The sequence below is a fragment of the Schistocerca piceifrons genome, chromosome 2 (assembly GCF_021461385.2).
Source record: "Schistocerca piceifrons isolate TAMUIC-IGC-003096 chromosome 2, iqSchPice1.1, whole genome shotgun sequence".
Taxonomy (NCBI): domain Eukaryota; kingdom Metazoa; phylum Arthropoda; class Insecta; order Orthoptera; family Acrididae; genus Schistocerca; species Schistocerca piceifrons.
The window spans coordinates 527,640,796-527,661,648 of NC_060139.1; the positions used below are offsets into that span (position 1 = coordinate 527,640,796).

The following is a 20,853-nucleotide window of genomic DNA, read 5'->3' on the forward strand; positions in this document are numbered from 1 at the left end:
TCATGTGGACACACTGTATTATCCAAGTACGAATTGTTTCTTCATCTGGTGTGAAATGTGCACAATGTTTTGAATGAATTCATGTTACTAACCATAAATACCACGAAGTAGTACATGTGCAGATGGCAGAGTTAGAATTCTGAGAGACTTCATTAACAGCAGGCACAAAGTTTGCGAATTGTCACTGCAGATCATTCAGTCTGCTCTTCTGTGGTATAAAGTATGTTTAGCAAATGCACAGAGTTGCCTCAAAATATGGTAGTATAGGAAGTATAATGGTGTGAAAGAATGTAAAGTTCACAAGTTGCTTGTTTCATTGTTAAGATACTGTAGACATTATTCTTGTAGTAGAGATAGATGCTTTTGGTTCCTTTATAAGATCTTGGATTTGATACTTCTAAGAGAGCCGTTCATCAGTATTCAGTCAGAAGAATTTAAAATATTCATCTAAACTGATTAATTGATCACCCTGTCACAATAAAATTTTGCTTCTATACGAGTTCAGTGTCACTGCACAAGCTAATGGTATCCACTATCCTATTGCAAAATCATTTACATTAAAACAGTGTTTTAAACTCTTGTGCCGGCAAGATATGAACACTCTTGTTATGTTTGTAATCAGCCAATGAATGAAAAGAAGTTTTCCTTATCGATTTAAACATGAAGGTGTGACACCAACATAAGACAGTTGTCTCTGATTGCAGAAAAGTTCACTGAGTGAGAAGTGCCTGACTTGCCGTAGAATTGTTAGTTCCGGGGTTTGGTGTGATGGATGCAGTAGTTTTTTTCACTGGGGGGACTGCAGTGGCGTGGGTGTTGGGAAAGTGGATCAGGCTCATCAGTGGTTATGTAGGATTTGCAGCAGAGATAGGAAGATAGTGGAACAGGAGGGGAAAATTGCTGCCCTTCAGGCTGAGCTAGATCAGGCTAGGGAAGATCTGGACAGGTTAAGGAGGGAGAAGGGCAAAGAGAGGTGGGAAGTGGCAACAGGTAGCAGAAGGAACAGGCCTAGAACTAAGTCTGATAGTTTTGTGGTGAATGTCAAAAATAAGTTTGACCTGTTGCTTCAGTTAGAAACTGATGAGCCTCAAGCAGAGGTAGGTGTAGACAGGACACAACAAACTTTCAATAGGAAATTGAAAAAGAATGTAGGAAAGTCATCGAAAAGGAAGGAAGTTTTGTTGTTAGGCAGTTCTCATGCCAGAGGTGTAGGCCAACTTCTGCAGGAGGAATTAGGACCAGAATACCAGGTCACAAATTTTTTCAAACCAAGTGCTAGTCTGGATCAGGTGACAGAGGATTTAGGTTCACTCTGTAAAGGATTTACCAGGGAAGACACCGTGGTTATTGTGGGAGGGCCAGGGAACAGCATTGACAGAGATCCTGGGTACAGTATAGAGTGTGACCTGGTAAAGATTGCGTCGGCATCGAGACACACCAATGTTGAATTTGTATCTGTCCTGAGATGCCATGACTGGCCTCATTTGAACTCTTCTGTTGGGAGAGTTAATTTGGAGTTGGAATGGCTGCTTGGGTCGGGTGCGGGGGCTCATATTGGTGTGGTTCCTGTTGATTATCTCAGTAGGTGGGACTATACCAGGCACGGCCTACATCTCAACAGGAAAGGGAAGGGAAAACTGGCTGGGGTAATAGCAGGAAATTTAAGGGGGGGAGGCACTGCCATGAATGGTAAAATACCAGTGGTTACAGGTGTTGGAGCAGCACCTTTTTTAGGATAGGTAAGACAGAAAGATGTCAAGTTCTACGAGAGGTCAGGATTGAAACAAATCTTCAGTTTAGGAAAGAAATTAAACAGCACAATTCTAGCACATTGGATCACCAATCACAGCTATCAATTATAAATTTTCACCAATCACGAAAAATTTTATCTCCACCAAGTTGTATCTCAGTCCTAGGTAATTGCATTGATGAATTAAAGTCACCCAACCCAATTGACATAATCTGCCTCTCTGAACACCATGTGACCACTGGTATAGGAACTAGGCCTAAGCACAATGAGAAACTCAGACAGGAGAGTGCTGCAAATGTTATAATAAGGAAAGGTTCTCATAAAAGTATAATTAAAAATAATGTAAGTATATTTCATCAAAATATTGGGAGTTTAAAGAACAAAGTAGATGAGCTTCTGGTTTGTTTAGAAGATTTAGAAGCTGAGAATGAAATAGATATACTATGCCTGTCTGAGCATCACACTGTTACTGATATGAATAAGGTAAATGTAAGTGGTTATAAGCTCTCTGCACATGTAATGAGAGAAAATATGGAGAAAGGAGGAGTTGCCATATATGTCAAAAGTTATCATTGTGCAAAAAGTATAGAAACAAAAAAGTTTTGTGTAGAGAAACATATAGAAGCATGTGCCTGTGAGCTTAAATTAAATAAAGGCACATTTATAATTGTAACTGTATATAGGTCCCCATCAGGAAATTTTCATCTATTTCTGAAAAATTTGGACTCCTTGTTGTGCTATCTGTCAGACAGGGGGAAGCAAATTATTATTTGTGGGGACTTCAATGTAGATTCTCTGAAAGAGGGTAATAGGAAAAATGACCTTGAAGTATTACTCGGTTCTTTCAATTTGACACCCGTTATTGATTTTCCTACTCGGGTGGTAAAGGATAGCAGCTCACTGATAGATAACTTCTTTATAGACCAAGATAAGTTTAACCAGATAAATGCTCAGCCTGTTGAGAATGGTCTTTCTGATCATGGTGCACAGCTAGTTACAATATATGACATAGCTCCATTCAGCAATACTAAACAGTCCTCCAAAGTAGTACGTTCAGTCAATGATTTAACAATTGCAAATTTCAGGGAAAGCCTACAGCAGTTAGACTGGGATGAGGTGTACCGTGAACCTGATGCCAATTTAAAATATAATTTATTTCATGACATTTTTGTAAATGCATTTGAAAACTGCTTCCCCAAGAAAATAGTTGAATATACTCGTAAGAAACCTTGTAACAAACCATGGCTTACTAAGGGTATAAAAATATCTTGTAACCGGAAAAGGGAAATGTATCTGACAGCAAGAAAGAGTAGTGACCCAGAAACTATCAAAAATTATAAAAACTACTGTGTTATATTAAGAAAAGTTATTAAAAAATCCAGGAGTATGTGTATCATGTCTGAAATCAGCAACTCTGATAATAAAATTAAAACAATTTGGAATATTATTAAAAGAGAAACAGGTCAACCAAGAGCAGAGGAAGACAGTATTACCATCAAATTGAATGAAAACTTTATGAACAAAAAGTCAGAAGTTGAAAATATTTTTAATAATCATTTTCTAAATGTTGTGGATATAGTAGGATCCAGGTGTTCATTAGAAGATGCTAGGCTGTTAATGGAAGAGGCCATACCTATGCAATTTGATACAATTGAAATCTCACCCACTTCTCCCTCTGAAATTAGGAAAATAATAAACTTGCTTAAAAGCAAAAACTCACATGGAATTGATGGCATTTCCAGCAAAATACTAAAAGCTTGTTCTCAACAGATAAGTAAGATTCTCAGCCACCTGTGTAATAGCTCTCTGGAACAGGGCATTTTCCCTGATAGACTGAAATATGCTATTGTTATACCTTTGCATAAAAAGGGGGATAGATCTGATGTCAACAATTACCATCCAATCTCCCTTCTAACAGCTTTATCCAAAATTTTTGAGAAAGTAATGTATTCAAGGGTAGCTTCACATATCTGTAAAAATGAAGTACTAACAAAATGTCAGTTTGGTTTCCAGAAAGGTTTTTCAACAGAAAATGCCATATATGCTTTCACCAGTCAAATTTTGAATGATCTGAATAACCGAATACCACCCATTGGGATTTTTTGTGATCTCTCAAAGGCTTTTGATTGTGTAAATCATGAAATTCTGCTAGACAAGCTCAAGTATTGTGGCATGAGTGGGACAGTGCACAAATGGTTTAATTCGTACCTAACTGGAAGAGTGCAGAAAGTTGAAATAAGTAGTTCTCGTAACATGCAAAGATCAGCACATTCCTCAAACTGGGGAACTATCAAGAATGGGGTTCCACAAGGGTCAGTCTTGGGTCCTTTGTTGTTCTTATTACATATTAATGACTTGCCATTCTATATTCATGAAGAGGCAAAGTTAGTTCTCTTCGCTGATGATACAAGTATAGTAATCACACCTGAGAAACAAGAATTAACTGATGAAATTGTCAATACTGTCTTTCAGAAAATTACTAAGTGGTTCCTTGTAAACGGACTCTCACTGAATTTTGATAAGACACAGTACATACAGTTCCGTACAGTGAATGGTATGACGCCATTAATAAATATAGACCTTAATCAGAAGCATATAGCTAAGGTAGAATATTCCAAATTTTTAGGTATGTCCATTGATGAGAGATTAAATTGGAAGAAACACATTGATGATCTGCTGAAACGTTTGAGTTCAGCTACTTATGCAATAAGGGTAATTGCAAATTTTGGTGATAAACATCTTAGTAAATTAGCTTACTACGCCTATTTTCACTCATTGCTTTCATATGGCATCATATTTTGGGGTAATTCATCACTGAGGAATAAAGTATTTATTGCACAAAAGCGTATAATCAGAATAATAGCTGGAGTCCACCCAAGATCATCCTGCAGACATTTATTTAAGGATCTAGGGATATTCACAGTAGCTTCTCAGTATATATACTCTCTTATGAAATTTGTTATTAACAACCAAACCCAATTCAAAAGTAATAGCAGTGTGCATAACTACAATTCTAGGAGAAAGGACGATCTTCACTATTCAAGATTAAATCTAACTTTGGCACAGAAAGGGGTGAATTATACTGGCACTAAAGTCTTTGGTCACTTACCAAATAGTATCAAAAGTCTGACAGATAACCAACAAGTATTTAAGAAGAAATTAAAAGAATTTCTGAATGACAACTCCTTCTACCCCATAGAGGAATTTTTAGATATAAATTAAGAAAAAAAAGAAAAAAAAACAAAAATATTAAAAAATAATAATAAAAAAATAAAAATAAATAAAAATAAAAAATAAAGAAAAACAAAAAACACAAAAAATTGTTTTATTAACTTAAGTATGTTGTTAAATTAACCTAATTATGTCATGTATTGGAAAATTCGACTCGTTCCACATCATTACGAAATATCGTATTCATGATCCATGGAACTAGTATTAATCTAATCTAATCTAATCTAAACTCCTTCCAGTTCTCAACTTTTTTGATAAAGTGGTACACAACAGAATACAGACCCATTTTTCTTACCCTACTTGGCAGCCTGCTACTCAGTTACGCTTTCATGGAATTTTCTCTGGAGAGCAATCTGTAAATAAAGCCCTGTCACGACATTATTCATAACATGATAGCATAAAGCAGTAAATTGACTAATTAATCCACACGGGAAAAAAAATAAAAAATAAAAAAAAATAAACGAAATTCAGACTGGGAGAACTTAGTATGTGAACTGCTACATTGTTTGAGCAAGGGCCACTTCTCTTTCAGATCTGTACGTATTGCATTCCAGTGGTTTTAAGGATGTACTTAGGAACTGTAATGCCCTCCTATGATATGAGGACCCAAATTCACCTACAAAAGTCATATCCCAAATGATACAGTTTTACAAGTTGCTCAAGGAAGCATTTTAAGTTTTATTGTCAGAGAGACTCATATAGTTAAAGAAGTGAAACTAACCTGATAATATCAGGAGTAGGCATTAATGGTCATAGAGCAAATGAAACATTATGTATACAGTTCCGTAGTGGTCCTATTGGATAATAAGGAAGAGTTAGCAATTAGATAAATTAATTGAGATGCTCAGTTCTACATCTGATTTTCCATTGTTTGAATACTGTGCAAATTAGATAGCCACTTACGCTGCAGAGGCTTTTAAAAAGTCATATAGTTCTTACAGTAATATTCAAATACATTTTCTCCATAGTGCTATTTGTCACTAATAAAACATCAGTATAGTTTATAGTCATGTAGTACCAGTTAATTATTAATGACTTTTTAAAAATTATTCCACACCATGGAAGGTATAGTACCTATTGAAGACAAAGAGTGAATGGACAGTATTGCCATGTTGTAAAATCCATTACTGCTAAGTTGTAGAGCCAGTATGTTTTCCTTCTTGACATTTTTTGTACGTCACCATTTAATGTCATTTATGACAGATATCATTGTCATTTTCAAGAAGACAAAAGTTTTGATGGTAAGCCGCCTACTTTGTGAATAGGTTAAATGTAGATAAAGGTAGTAACTGTAGACAGACTGCAGAATAATTAGTATTTTGCTGCTAAGTAATTTTTATGTGCCATCTGTAGCTAACCTGCCTTGATATCTACTTAAGAAAACTTCTCTATTTGTAGTTATGAATAGATTGTAGCATGTTAGTAAAACATATTTCTCAAGCTTAAACTTAATGCCCTCTTTTAAAAAATGGTTTTCCTTATACTATGACTCTCTTTCAGACTCACCTCTGTGATAATGATGGATGCAGGAATTCAGAGTCATCCCAATTTTGAGATGTTGGCCCAGATAGGTAATGGTGCATACAGCACTGTTTACCGTGCATGTTCAACGAGTGGGCAAATTGTAGCTGTAAAGAAAGTCCATGTGAACCTTTGTGCTGATGGTATACCTTTGTCTACACTTCGGGAAGTTGTTCTTTTGAAGGAATTGGCTCAGTATGAGCATCCGAATATAGTGAAACTACTGGATGTCTGCACGGGTCATAGAACAGAAACCGATCTGTATCTGTTTTTAGTGTTTGAACATTTGGAGCACGATTTGTCTAATTACATTGAAAAGTGTCCCCGGTCTGGCATGGGAGCAAGCTTGGTGAGAGACATTATGTTCCAGACTTTGAGTGGTGTTGATTTTCTCCATAGTAAGCGTGTAATCCATCGAGATCTGAAACCTCAGAACATCCTGATTTCTTCTTCAGGAACAGTGAAGTTAGCAGACTTTGGGCTGGCTAAGACTTATGACTTTGAAATGCTACTTACTTCTGTTGTTGTAACCATATGGTATCGTGCTCCAGAGGTTCTCTCAACTCAACATATGCTACACCAGTTGATATATGGTCCTGTGGTTGTATTATGGCTGAATTGTTTCTCCTGCATCCCATATTTTGTGGAACATCAGAAGTTGATCAGCTGGACAAGATATTCAGCATCTTAGGAACACCTCCTGAAACAAGTTGGCCAGAGCAGACACCATTACCTTGGTCTGTTTTCAAAAACTACACAGCTGCTGACCTGGAAGGGATGATGCCTGATTGCTCCTCAGATGGTCTGAATCTTTTGCAGAATTTGTTGATGTTTGATCCTTGTCAGAGAATCAGTGCTGCAAAAGCCTTAGCTCACCCTTATTTCAAGGAGCATGGATACATTGCACGCTAGCAGAACTGTATTTACTTGGATTCTCACAAGAAAGAGGAATGTGCACAAATACTTTGAGTTGATAAAAGACTGCAATAAAATAAACAGTGTTGCTCACTCTAACACACTGCATTCCTGAAAAACTCAATATTGTGTTTGTATATGAAACAGATGTTAGAACATGTTCATATTCTGAAAACACATATGATAAGTTGTAGATATGGGCATATTTTCAGTCCATAAATGTTGTAGAGTGAGGAAATTATACATGATAGTTAAAAGGCATTGTAATGAGGCTTTTATTAAATTTTCATTCGCTTAAAAAGTGTCACCGCTCACAACTTTTGTAATATTAAAAGAAAATGCAGGTTATAATCTCAAGAGTAAGTTAGGAACTGTCTCAAGTCAATTAATGGTCCAATTAAATATATTTTTTAATAATTGTCAGAATGTATAGAATTAGAAACCAGTATGTATTCCTGTGGACTGTACCATCTCAGTAGTATTGGCATTTGTATTTTGAGCTTTAATGGTGAGTCCAAGAATGTTGCAGCTTTCAACTTTAATGTTGAATTTGAGAGATGTGTGCATGTTATGTGAGTTTTTAAAATTAGTTTAAGTACTGAGTTACAGCCACCATTTTGTATCTCAATTTTTGTTCAAGTTAATGTGTGCTGTGTGCCTTGCAACAGAGTGACGAAATTTTCATTTTCTTTGAAATGCTAAAGAAAATGGAATGTGTGTTTTAAATTCATTGGAGCTTTTACGTCAAGAATATATATTTTTTGTGGCATTACAGAGTATCCCATGGATATTTTGGAGTTGTACACAGTAATTATATTATTGGTACTCAACAAATGGGCATTCTCACATCCATGTTATTAGTACAGAAACCCCTCCCCTTCCCAATGAAAAATGAGTGATCGTAGGGCAATGAAACTTTGTGGAAACATTTGTAAGGCTTGTGGAAGGAAAATAATGAATAAACCTCTGGAAGAAACACATTCTAATTTCCAGATGAGGGGCTTCAAATCTGGTGATCTTGTTGGTTACGCAGTTTGGAACGACCAGCCAATGGTTCTGTTTTCTTCAAATGTATTACAGACTAAGAGAGTGACCTCACAAGCAGTGTGAGTTGGATCTCCATAGTGCATCGAAACATGTGAGGTCAAAGCACCTACCTCCCATAAAGCAGGTACCACTTGTTGATAAGCATATCACAGTACATGTGCTGTTCAGACTGCATGTCTTTGGTCCTTTGGGAGTTCCTCAAAGAAAAATGGAACAGTCATGAACTGTGCAGTGAAACCACACCACACAGTGATGTATTCAGTATGCAGGGCAACTTCAAAAATGTTCATTGGCAATGACTGTCCCCAAATTTAAGTGTGTTCAGTGTTCTATTGAGTGTAATGTGTGTTTCACCACTCCGCAAAGTGTTCCAAGGCCACAGGTCGTCAGCTTTAACCCTTGCAAGAAACATAGGAACAAAATCTACTTAAATGTCTGCATCACATGGCAAAAGTTGCTGAGTAATGTGAAGTTTGTACAGATACCATTTCACAATTGATCACAGCACTTTTTGAATGATGGAGCATGCAATGTTCAGCTATTGTAACACATTTTGTGCACTGACTGGAGCTCACATGTTGCCTCCAGCATTATCAGCTTTGGCAACAGTAACTTTTTTAACAATTTGTAGTGCAATTGGCAGTCACTTCTCCAGTGAGCTAACAGGATCGTTTGCCGATCATTCCAAACTGTGTAACCACCTAGATCACGAGATTTGAACCCTCTCAAGTGGAAATCAAAATGTGTTACTTTCAGTGATTTATTTGTTATTTCACTTCCATGTGTTCACACAAATATTTCCATAAAGTTTCATTGTCCCACGATCTCTTGTTTTTCATGTGGCCCTATTAAGTAGCAAAAGTTTAATTATAATGACCCTGTGTTTATTATAAAAATGTGTGAGCTACTCGTGTATAATATAGAGATACATATTAGTCATCTGGGGAGTAGCAAATATTATAGACTTAATAAAAAATTTTACATTGTTTTGATATTGTTAATATTCAGCTTTCATGTGTGTTGAAAATTAGCATCTCAACAATGATTAATTTTAAGTTTGTAGTACTATAAAATCTTTGGATAAACCTCAGAGCTGTGAATGATGTGCCTTTGGTTAATAGTCTGTTCATTGGATGATTTGCAGAAACCAGTTAATACAGATGCTGCTACTAGACATTTGTACTCAGTGTCCACAAAATGTATTACATTTTAATGTTGTTATAACATTTTGCAAAACATGACTTATTTCTTGTACTCTGTTCTGTTTTTTATTTATTTTTCATTATTGAAAAAAAATATCCACCAAAGTATCAGACAACATGAAAAAGTGTTTTAGTAATTCTAATGGCTATGATGATGCTTATTGTAGAATGTTAAAATCTTACGCTGACTTGAAAGGATTATGTTTAAGCTATCTCTGTAATCAGTCAATGACTCCAAACACATTGCCCGACAGACTTGGGTAAGACGTAGTATCACCTTTCTTCAAAGATGGAGATAAGCAAGCCACCTCTAACTACAGACCTGTACTTCACTTTCCAATCTTTTCAGAAATGTTTGAGACAGTTATCTATGATAGACTGCTGACCAGTTTAGTGACACAGAATTTATTAACAGTCTGTCACTGTGACTTTCCTAAAGAATTCTCCATGGAGAAAGTAATACAGGACTCTCAAATGAATTGCTGGCAGAGCTAAACAGGAAAAATTATTCTCTCTCTCTCTCTCTCTCTCCGTTTTGTGTGTGTGTGTGTGTGTGTGTGTGTGTGTGTGTGTGTGTTAGAGAGAGAGAGAGAGAGAGAGAGAGAGAGAGAGAGAGAGTGTGTGCACGCGCATGCACCACGGACCTCACCATTGGTGGGCAGTCTTGCATGCCTCAGTGATGCATACAGGACACAACACAGAGGGGTATGTGTTGAGAGGCCATACAAATGTGTGGTTCGCGAAGAGGGGCAGCAACCTTTTCAGTAGTTGCTGGGGCAGCAGTCTGGAGGATTGACTGGTCTGGCCTTGTGACATCAACGAAAACGGCCGTGTTGTGATGGTATTGCGAACAGCTGAAGCAATAGGAGACTACTGCTATAATTTTTCCGAAGGTCATGCAGCTCTACTGTATGGTCAGATGTGATGGCATCCTCTGCGTAAAATATTCTGGAGGTAAAATAGTCTCCCCATTTGGTTCACCAGTGGGAACTACTCAGGAGGACTTCATCATCAGAAGAAACAAAACTGGCAGTCTACAGATCGGAGTGTGGGATATTAAATCGCTTAATTGAGCAGGTAGATTGGAACATTTAAAAAGGGAACTGGATGAGCTGAAGTTAGATACAGAGAGAATTACTCAAATTCTGTGGCAGGAGAAACAGGGCTTCTGGTGAGGTGAATACAGGGCTGTAAATACAAAATCAAATAGGGGTAATGCAAGAGTTGATTTAATAATGAATAAGAAAGTAAGATGCAGGTTAACTACTATGAACAGTATAGTGAGCACATTATTCTAGCCAAGACAGATGCAAAGCCCACGCCCACCACAATAGTAAAAGTTTATATGCCAACTAGCTTTGCAGATGATGAAGAGATTGAAGAAATGTATGACACGATAAAATAAATTAGTCAGAGGAGATGAAAATTTAAGTCTTGGACTTCAATAGTAAGAAAAGGAAGAGAATGAAAAGTAGTAGATGAATATGGACTGGGGGAAAGGAATGAAAGAGGAAGCTGCCTGGTAGAATTTTGTGCAGAGGATAATTAAATCATAGTTGGTTTAAGAATTGTGAAAGAAGGTTGTGCACTTGAAAGGGACCAGGAGACATTGGAACGTTTCAGATTGACTGGTAAAACACAGGTAGCTTTAAGCGATGAAATAGTGAAGGCAGCAGACAATCAAATAGGTAAAAGGACACGGCCTAGTAGAAATCAATGTATAATGCAAAACATATGGAATTTAATTGATGAAAGGAGAAAATATAAAAATGAAGCAGGTGAAAGGGAATAGAAACATTTAAAACAATCACTTTGGCACGAAGTACAACATAACTAAGCAGAAATGGCTAGAGGATAAATGTAAGGATTTAGAGGCAGGTATGACTAGGGGGAAACATATATACCACCCACAGGAAAATTAAAGAGGCCTTTGGAGAAAAGAGAAGCACCTGTATATGTATCAAGAGCTCAGATGGGAAACCAGTAGTAAGTAAGCAAAGAAGGGAAAGGTGGACGGAGTACATACAGGGGCCATACAAGGGAGACCAACTTGAAGGCAATTTAATAGATAGGGAAGCTTACATGGATGGGAGAACAATACCACGAGAAGAATCTGAGTGTGTCCCAAAAGATCAAGTCGAAACAAGGCCCTAGGAGTAGATGATATCCCGTCAGAACCACTGATGACCTTAGGAGAGCCAGCCATGGCAAAATTCTTCCATCTAGTGTGCAAGATGCATGAGAGTAGTCAAATACCCTCAAACTTAAAGAAGAATATAATAATTCCAAAGAAAGCAGTTGCTGACAGGTGTGAAAAGTACTGAAATAACAGTTTAAGAAGACATGTAGGAAGAGTCCGTGCAAAAATAAAAACTACTTACATGTTTGGTGTAAACCTTTTTTATTTTTCGATATAGTCTTCTTTTAGACTTATACACTTCGTCCAACGCTGTTCTAATTTTTTGATCCCTTCCAAATAATAGGAATTGTCCAAGTCTGCAAAATAGCTATTAGTTGCTGCAAAATTTTTTGATCCCTTCCAAATAATAGGAATTGTCCAAGTCTGCAAAATAGCTATTAGTTGCTGCAATCACCTCCTCGTTTGAATAAAATATTTGTCCTGCCAGCCATTTCTTCAAATTGGGGAGAAAATAGTAGTCCAAGGGAGCCAAGTCTGGAGACTTGGGGGATGTGAAGTGAGTTGGAATCCTATTTCCATTAATTTTGCGACTACAACTGCTGAGGTGTGTGCTGGTGCATTCTCGTGATGCAAAATGACTTTTTTGTGGTCCAATTGCCAGCGTTTTTCTCACAGCTTGGTTTTCAGATGGTCCAATAATGATGAATAATATGCACCTGTAATAGTTTTACCCTTTTCCAGATAGTTGATGAGGATTATCCCTTGTGAATCCCAAATGACAGTCGCCATAACTTTTCCGGCCGAAGGAATGGTCTTTACCTTTTTTGATGCAGATTCTCCCTTGGTAACCCATTGTTTAGATTGTTGTTTGGTCTCAAGAGTATAGTAATGTATCCATGTTTCATCCACAGTGACAAAACAACGCCTAAAGTCCTGCGGATTCTTCCTGAACAACTGCAAACCATTCTTGCAACACTTCACACTATTCTGTTTTTGTTCAAGCATGAGCAATTGTGGAACCCATCTTGCGGATAGTTTTCTCATGTCCAAATGTTATGTAAAATTTTATGTACTCGTTCATTCGAGATGACCACACCACTAGCAATCTCACGCACCTTAACTCTTCTGTCATCCATCACCATATCATGGATTTTATCAATGATTTCTGGAGTCGTAATCTCCACAGGGAATCCAGAATGTTCAGCATCACTTGTGCCCATATGGCCACTCCGAAAATTTTGAAACCCCTTATAAACTGTTCTAATCGAAGATGCAGAGTCACTGTAACGTTTATCAAGCTTCTCTTTAGTCTTCTGAGGCGTTTTGCCTTTCATAAAGTAATGTTTAATCACTACAATAAAGTTTTTTTTGTCCATTTTTTGACAAACGCTTGACTTCCTTGATTCACACAAATGCCAAACACAACGAAATAGACCAATATGGCTGAAACTTGGTGTGCGTTCTTTCCATAGGTGCTTCTAACTATACCTGACCTCGATATGTGTTGGTGGTGCCATCTCTTGGACTTTTCAAATGCCCCTCATAAGAGATAGGTTAAGGAAAGCATTTGTACATTTAGAGAAAGCTTTTGATGATGACTGGAATACTCTCTTTGGAATTCTGAAGATAGAAGGGGTAAAATACAGGGAGCAAAAGCCTGTTTACAACTTGTACAGAAACCAGAAGACAGAAATAAGAGTCAGTGGTCATAAAGGAAAGCAGAGGTTGAGAAGGGAGTGTTATTTAGTGTGTACATTGAACAAGCCGTAAAGGAAACTAAAACAAAATTTAGAGTAGGAATTAAAGACCAGGGAAAAGAAATAAATACTTTGGGGTTTACTAATGACATTGTTATTCTGACAGAGACAGAGAAGGACTTAGAAGGAAAGTATCTATCTGGAGTGAAGACATATATGGAAGTGAAACATGGGCGAGAAACAGTTAAAACAGAAAGAGAATAGAAGCATTGAAATGTGGTGTTACAGAAAAATGCTGAAGATTAGATAGGTAGATAACATAACTAATGAGAAAATACTGAACAGAATTGGAGAGAACAAGAGTCGTGGCACAACTTGATCAAAAGAAGGGATTAGTTGATAGGACACATCCTCAGATAAGGGATCACCAACTTGGTATTGGAGGGAAGAGTGTGTGTGTGTGTGTGTGTGTGTGTGTGTGTGTGTGTGTGTGTGAGTGTGTGGGTGTGGCAGGGGGGAGGGGATGGGAATTGTGGGAGGCAACCAGGAGATGAATACACTAAGCAGATTCAAGATTCAGAAGCATCACACCAGTCTTCGGACTGAAGAGCACATGGACCAAATGCAAGAGCGCATCCAACCATAGTGAAATGGTGCCAACAGTTTGACCGAGGACACACAGAAGTGGGTGATGCTGATCTGCATCTAGTCCAGATCTTGCACCATGTGATTTCCATCGTTTTGGCATGCTGGAAGAACAACAGAGGAAAGAGGTTTTCCAAAGATAGGGCCACACAGGGTTTTTAAATGCCTCCAAGATGGAAGTGCAGGCGTCTATTTTCAGGGAGTTGCAATAGGTTCTGACCACTGTTTAGAGAGATTGTGAATATGTGAAACATATTGTCATGCATCAGTGACACTCTGAAGTGTAGTGTAGCATTCCATAAAAGTTACATGGCCTGCCATGATAATGCGTAACATACTTTTTGTAGTCCCCTCGTGCAAAGAAGCACTAATGACCTATGAGACATGTTTTTTAAAGGAAGAACCATTTTGAAATAAAAATAAAACATTAGGCTTTCCTTAGTAGTTTTATTTTTACATGAAAGCATGCACATTAATCTACTTTCCTCCATAAATCCCTCAAATATTAAGGCAGTTATTGTATCACAACCATCAGTGTAGAAATCTTCCACCTGATTAGACAACCACTGCAAAACATTTTGACATTTTCATTGTTGTCCTGGCACTGAGCAAACAGGTGCTTCTTCAAATGCAGGAACATGTGGCAGTCACTGGACCCTAGGTGAGGGCAGTATGGAGGATGATCAGGTTGTTCACAGCCTAATGATCTGATTGGCTCTTGAGTTCAATTGGCCACATGGGGATGGGCATTGTCATGAAGTGAAACAATCCTCTTAATCAGCATCTTATGCCTTTTGTTTTGGATTACACTGCACAGTTTTTTAGGGTCTCACAGTAAGTGTAGAATTTATGGTCACCACAAGACAAAAAAATTCTATAAGCAGCATCCCCTTCCTGTCCCCCCCCCCCTCCCCCCCCTCCCCCCAAAAAAAAAAATCATCTTATGCTTTTCCAGGCAGAAATTGTTTGCCCGAGCTTCAATTTCTTGTCATGCCAAATTTCGCCATTCCATTGACTCCTGCTTTTACTCAGGTGTATTGTAAATCAACCATGTTTCCTCACTTGTGACAGTTTAATTAAAAATCTCATCCTACTGTGCCACTCTAGGAAACTGAATGTTTGCTATTATGAAGTCAGTATTTTCACTACTCAGCGTGAGCATAACTTTTAATAGTTTAAACACTCTGTAAGTGTTGCATAAAGCGCACTTCTTGACATTTGAGGAAACTCCTCATATAATGTCAAAATTGTAAAGGGTCTGTTCTCTCTTACTTTTTTTTCGCATACGTAGTTCCTCATTATGCAATTGGTGCAGCTATAGTTGAAAGCTCTCACCCATTTCCGCACCATCCCATCGTTCATAATATTTCCTCCATGCACTTTACTGATCTGACGATGAATTTCAGCATGCCTTTAGCACTAAGAAAACGGGAATCACAGCACACGTTTCACAGTTGGATGGATTCTCAATCAGAGGAGGCATTTCAAATACTCACAGACAAACATAAACATGTTGAATGACTCTATTAATGCCATTGGTGGCTTGCCAACAGAGTGCAGTATGCAGTGCGCTTGCACCAAATGCTGACTGCAGTGTTGCAGTGGCGCAGTTTAAAAATGGTATTTACTTTAAAAACACTCCTTGTATTAGCACCAGAAACAGACCTTAATAGTCCTTAGTATCTAGATTTAGAAACTGAAAAGTTATGATAGCTACATGGCAAGCAGCAGTGTTTCTTATTAAGCAATTTTGCAAGTAGTCTCAGAATTTATAGATATAAGAAAATACATTCTTTGAAAGATACCCTTGTAATCTAGTAAATTTAGCTACTACTAGCAGAAAAACAGAAATGATATAATAAAACATGAGACAGCAGATCTTTTTTTTTTCCAAAGTAGCAGCTTTCTTTTCAAACTCTTCAATTGCATTTAGACAGTGTTAAGTATGAATAGCACTTTGAGTACATTGGTAATTTATTGTTGATTCGGTATACAGATTATTTTCGTATTATTTCTTGTCTTTTGTTAATGTATACCCTGACTTGTACCTCCATTGTCGCAGATTCTCTTCGATAGGATCTACAGAAAACAATGAGTGAATAGAAGAGTCTGTTGTATGATACAAATTAATAACGTCTCCAGTCACAACTTGGGAGATAAGCATGTAGCAGTTACAGTGTGATTTTGTTTTTTATGGTAAACAGCTTGGAGTTCATGTTAATCTCACTGGAAGTCCCAAAGTAGTAAATGGTGTGACCAGTTACTTGCTGTTTGGCATTGAAGGTCAGCTTGAAGACGATTCAGCACATTAATATGAAAGAGTATTTGTTGATGTGGCATGGCCTGTTGAAGAGTCGTTTCATTCATTAGCTATAAATTGGGCATTTTGAAATGTGTAATTGAGTGATACTTTATGTTCATATGTTTTGAAACATGAGCATCATATCTTATTAAAAAGACCTACACCAACATTTGATATCACTGCAGATATTTTACTAAAATAGGCTGTAATTTTGCTTAAAATGTTTACCTGTGTGATTAAAAGTATGGCTGTGAAACAGATATGTTGCTACGATATCAGAACAAATGTTGAATACACCTCAGTGTAGCAGATGGGCGGGTGAACTATTCTGAACAGTTGTTAGGCAAGTGCGAAACTACTTTGGTCACTTAATGTAAGCAACTGCTTGTGCAATAAATTAATTACTCTTTACAACCAGTTAGAAAATGGATCAGAGATAAAAATTAGCCAGCCTTTACCTACAGGGAGCATAATTGCTGTATTGCTAATAAAATTACAAATTAGATCACAGAGCTAATAGCTTTGATAACAATACAGCTTGGTACAGATTCATTGATTACATCTTTGTGATCCGGAGTCATTATGAAGAAGAACTCTTCCATTTCCTGCAGCAGCTTACTTCTTTTTCCCAACTAAAATTTATCTTGTCATTGAGCCCTCATCTAAGCTTGGTTGCACCAAACCAGCTACCAAGCAACAGTATCTCCACTTTAAGAGCTGTCACCCCATCCATGTAGCCTCTCTAACACCAAATTGCTGAATACGTGTATCATTAGCCTCTCCCAGATATTTGCCTCGAACAAGTAAGATGGCGGCGCGTGTAGACGTACTAATAAACCGATCCGCGGAAAATTACGAGTTTTTAAATCCTGTATGTGTAAAATGCAGTAAGAAGGTGAAATATGGTGTTAAATTATGTTCGTGGTCACAGAAATGGATCCATCGTCAATGTTTAAATGTCTTAGAGGAAAAAAACATGACCTGTTACTGTGGAAATGTGCACTGTAACTATCGTCATATCGTGTGTTTACAAACGGAATGCGAAGAAGAATGCACGACTTCTTCATTAAAATATGATCTTATGTTAGCTAAACTATATGTAGAGAAGCTTGAATCAGTGATAGATAGTGTACAGAAGCTGGAAGAAGTGATAGACCATTCAAAGGGTAGTGAAACGGTTATAAACGAACAAAACGGTAACTTTATTAGGCCTAAAAAGTATTGTGGTGTTAATCGTAACGAAAACAACTTTCGTCTCCCACAAGCAAATAAGTTTGAATTTTTAACGTGTGATGAATATGAAATATGTGAAAAGAGCCAAAGAAAGGAAGTACTTTCATCAAATGCCGCGACCACAAATCATTTCAGTAGGCCTACGAAGTCCTGTAATAACAAGAAAGGAAATATCAGAAAATACATGGAACATACTTATCGTGCAAACACGGTATCTACCAATACAGGTAAGAAGAAAAAAGAAGATATTTTCGTACTTTCAGACAGTCATGGAAAGGGCTTAGCCGACATTTTGTGTAACATGCAAACTATATTCAAGGTTAGTGGAATAACGAAACCGGGTGCCCCTTTGCGCGAAGTTTTAAAAGACTGTGAACATTCTTTGAAGCTTGGAAGCAACTGTCTAATAATAGGAGGTGCTAATGATGTTTATAGGAATGAGGGCAAACTCGCCACAAGAGCTCTAAGAAGTACATTACAGAAAATTACAGATGTTAACTTCCTCATTGCCAGTATCCCACAAAGACATGATCTTATAGAAGAATCCTGTGTCAACAAAGAAATCACAGTTACTAATAGGAAATTTGAGAAAATCTGCCAAAGCCTCCCAAATGCCACATATGTGGACGTATCATCCGCAGAGAGAAGTCATTTTACAAGGCATGGGCTTCACAGAAATAAACTCGGAAAATCATTCATTAGTCGAGAAATCCTTAATGCAGTGAAGGCAGTTAAGGACAAGAATAGCACGACTATACCACCTCCACCACCAAACACAGCAACTCAAAATTTCCAACAAGAAAATGAAACTGAATCACTGACAACAGGTCCAGCACTAGAATCTCCACTTTCGTCAAAAATAGCCGAGATAAAGGATTCAACTAGGACAGAAGTTTCCAAAGCAGCTTCAGCAGAAGCAGCTACATACTACGCAACTGCATCATTAACAAGAAAAAAACGCCCGATGTGCCAACAGCCAATGACCTTTCATCAGTATTGGCTGCTGCTGCTCCTCAGTCTTCAACAGTGAAAGACTTTTCACCAGCTCCACCATCATCAGCAGTAACAGAAGCAAACAGAAGAAGCACAAGAACCAGGAAACTTTCAACTCTGCGGGATTTTTGGTACCCGGCCTCAGTTACAAGACTAAAATAAGGCAGATACCTTCAGATACACCAACTTCCAAGTCAAACCGGCAACAGACTCACCTCCACTGTCATCAACAGAAGAATAACCATGCCACCAGCTCTTCTCAAGGATTTTTTAGCATAAGGTCTAAAGGGAAAGGCGCCACCAAGATAAGTGAAAACAAATGCCTAACAGTGTTTCACCAAAACATTCAAGCCATAAAGAACAAAGCACAACAGCTAGAAGTAGAATTGGAAAAATTTGATAGCCAAATTTTGTGTATCACTGAACACTGGTGCAAAGGGAAGCAAATTGAACACATTGCATTAGCCTCATTTGACCTTGCATGTTACTATAGCAGAATCTCAATGAATGGTGGAGGTTCATGTTTCTATGTAAAAAAAAGGTATGTCATTTAAAGTAAGATATGATCTTTTAGATCTAGGTGAGGACAAACATTTCGAACTTTCCGCTGTTGAAATAATAGGACCTGGCATAGCAAAAAAATTAGTCATATTTTGTGTGTACCGCTCTCCTAGTGGAGACATTGATATATTCTTCTCAAAACTGAATCAAAGCTTAGACAAGGTTTCTGGACCAAAAGCAAATGTAATTATCTGTGGTGACTTAAACATTAATATGATGAAGCCTGATAAGGCTAGCAACATATATGTGAATATTCTAAGCTGTTATGGAATATCCTCCCTTGTTAATTGTCCAACTAGAATAACGAAAGAATCCTCCTCATCTATCGATCATGTAGCTACAGATATTGATAGTATAAATGTCATATTGTTGTCCAAAACCTGGGCCTAGCAGACCACCTCTGCCAGATCTTAAAAACTAACATTCATGTAGAAACTCCTCCTTAACTTTGTACATACAAAAGAATGTTTTCCAAATCCGCCCTGCATCAGTTTAAATCCCAGTTAGAATATGAATATTGGAGGGAAGTCTATGCAGAAACCAATGCAAATCAGAAATTTATCAAGTTCATGTCAATTTTTAAACTCAGATTTGTAGAGATGTTTCCCAAAACTCTTTATCAAATTAAAACTACAAAGAGAAATCAGTGGGTGACTACAGGTATCAAAAAATCCTCAGAAACTCTTAGATATCTCAACTCCATAAAAAAATAATCAATCTAACCCAGAAGTTCTGCAATCCTACAAAAAGTACAGGAAAAATTACAGAAAGGTGTTGCTAGCCGCAAAAAAACTTTCAAACAACAAAATATTACTTGAAGCTGAAAACAAGAGCAAAGCAGCCTGGAACATCGTCAAACAGGAAACATCTAACTCTGCTAAAAAGGACCTCAATTCACATATTAAAAACAAAGATGTACCAGTAGGTAACCCTAAAAAATTAGCTGATTATGTAAACTCATATTTCAGTAGTATTGCAAAAAAATTACAGCAGAAATTTCCAGATACGTATGATTTACCCACTCAGAACCAGCCAACAAACTCAATGGTGCTCTTGCCAACTACAGAAAGGGAAGTGGCACTAGTAGTACCGGTACACCAACAAAAAAATGAAACTTCAGTAGGACTTGATGAAATCCCAGTCTGCGTAATTAAAGATTGTATAGACTCCATAAAGGGCCCATTAACAGACATAATTAATGAATCTTTCGAATCTGGATACTTTCCGGAGTACCTAAAACAAGCAAAAGTTATACCTATCCTTAAAAACGGAGATGTGGAAAATGTAGAGAACTACAGGCCGATCTCTATACTGTCTATCATTTCTAAAATAATAGAAATACTAGTCAAAAAGAGACTGCTAAATTACCTGAATAAATATAATCTTCTTTCCGATGACCAATTTGGTTTTAGGCCCAGAAAAGGCACACAATATGCTATAGCACAGTTCACTAAAGTAATTTTAGAAGTACTGGACAAAGGTGAAAATGTAAGTGGTATCTTTTTAGACTTGTCCAAGGCCTTTGATACAGTTGACCACAAAATCTTACTTCATAAATTAGGGCAAATAGGAATAAGAGGTGTGACAAAGAAGTGGTTCAAATCATACTTGGAAAA

At 37.4% G+C, this 20,853-nt stretch overlaps 1 protein-coding gene across 1 annotated transcript; it reads left to right on the forward strand.

The window, feature by feature from the left end:
- Positions 1–6,500: 6,500 nt before the first annotated feature.
- On the forward strand, positions 6,501–7,414 carry LOC124775550 (cyclin-dependent kinase 6-like). Its single transcript, XM_047250380.1, is given in 2 exon segments — positions 6,501–7,059; positions 7,062–7,414. Coding segments are annotated over 2 exon segments (912 nt in total).
- Positions 7,415–20,853: the final 13,439 nt, after the last annotated feature.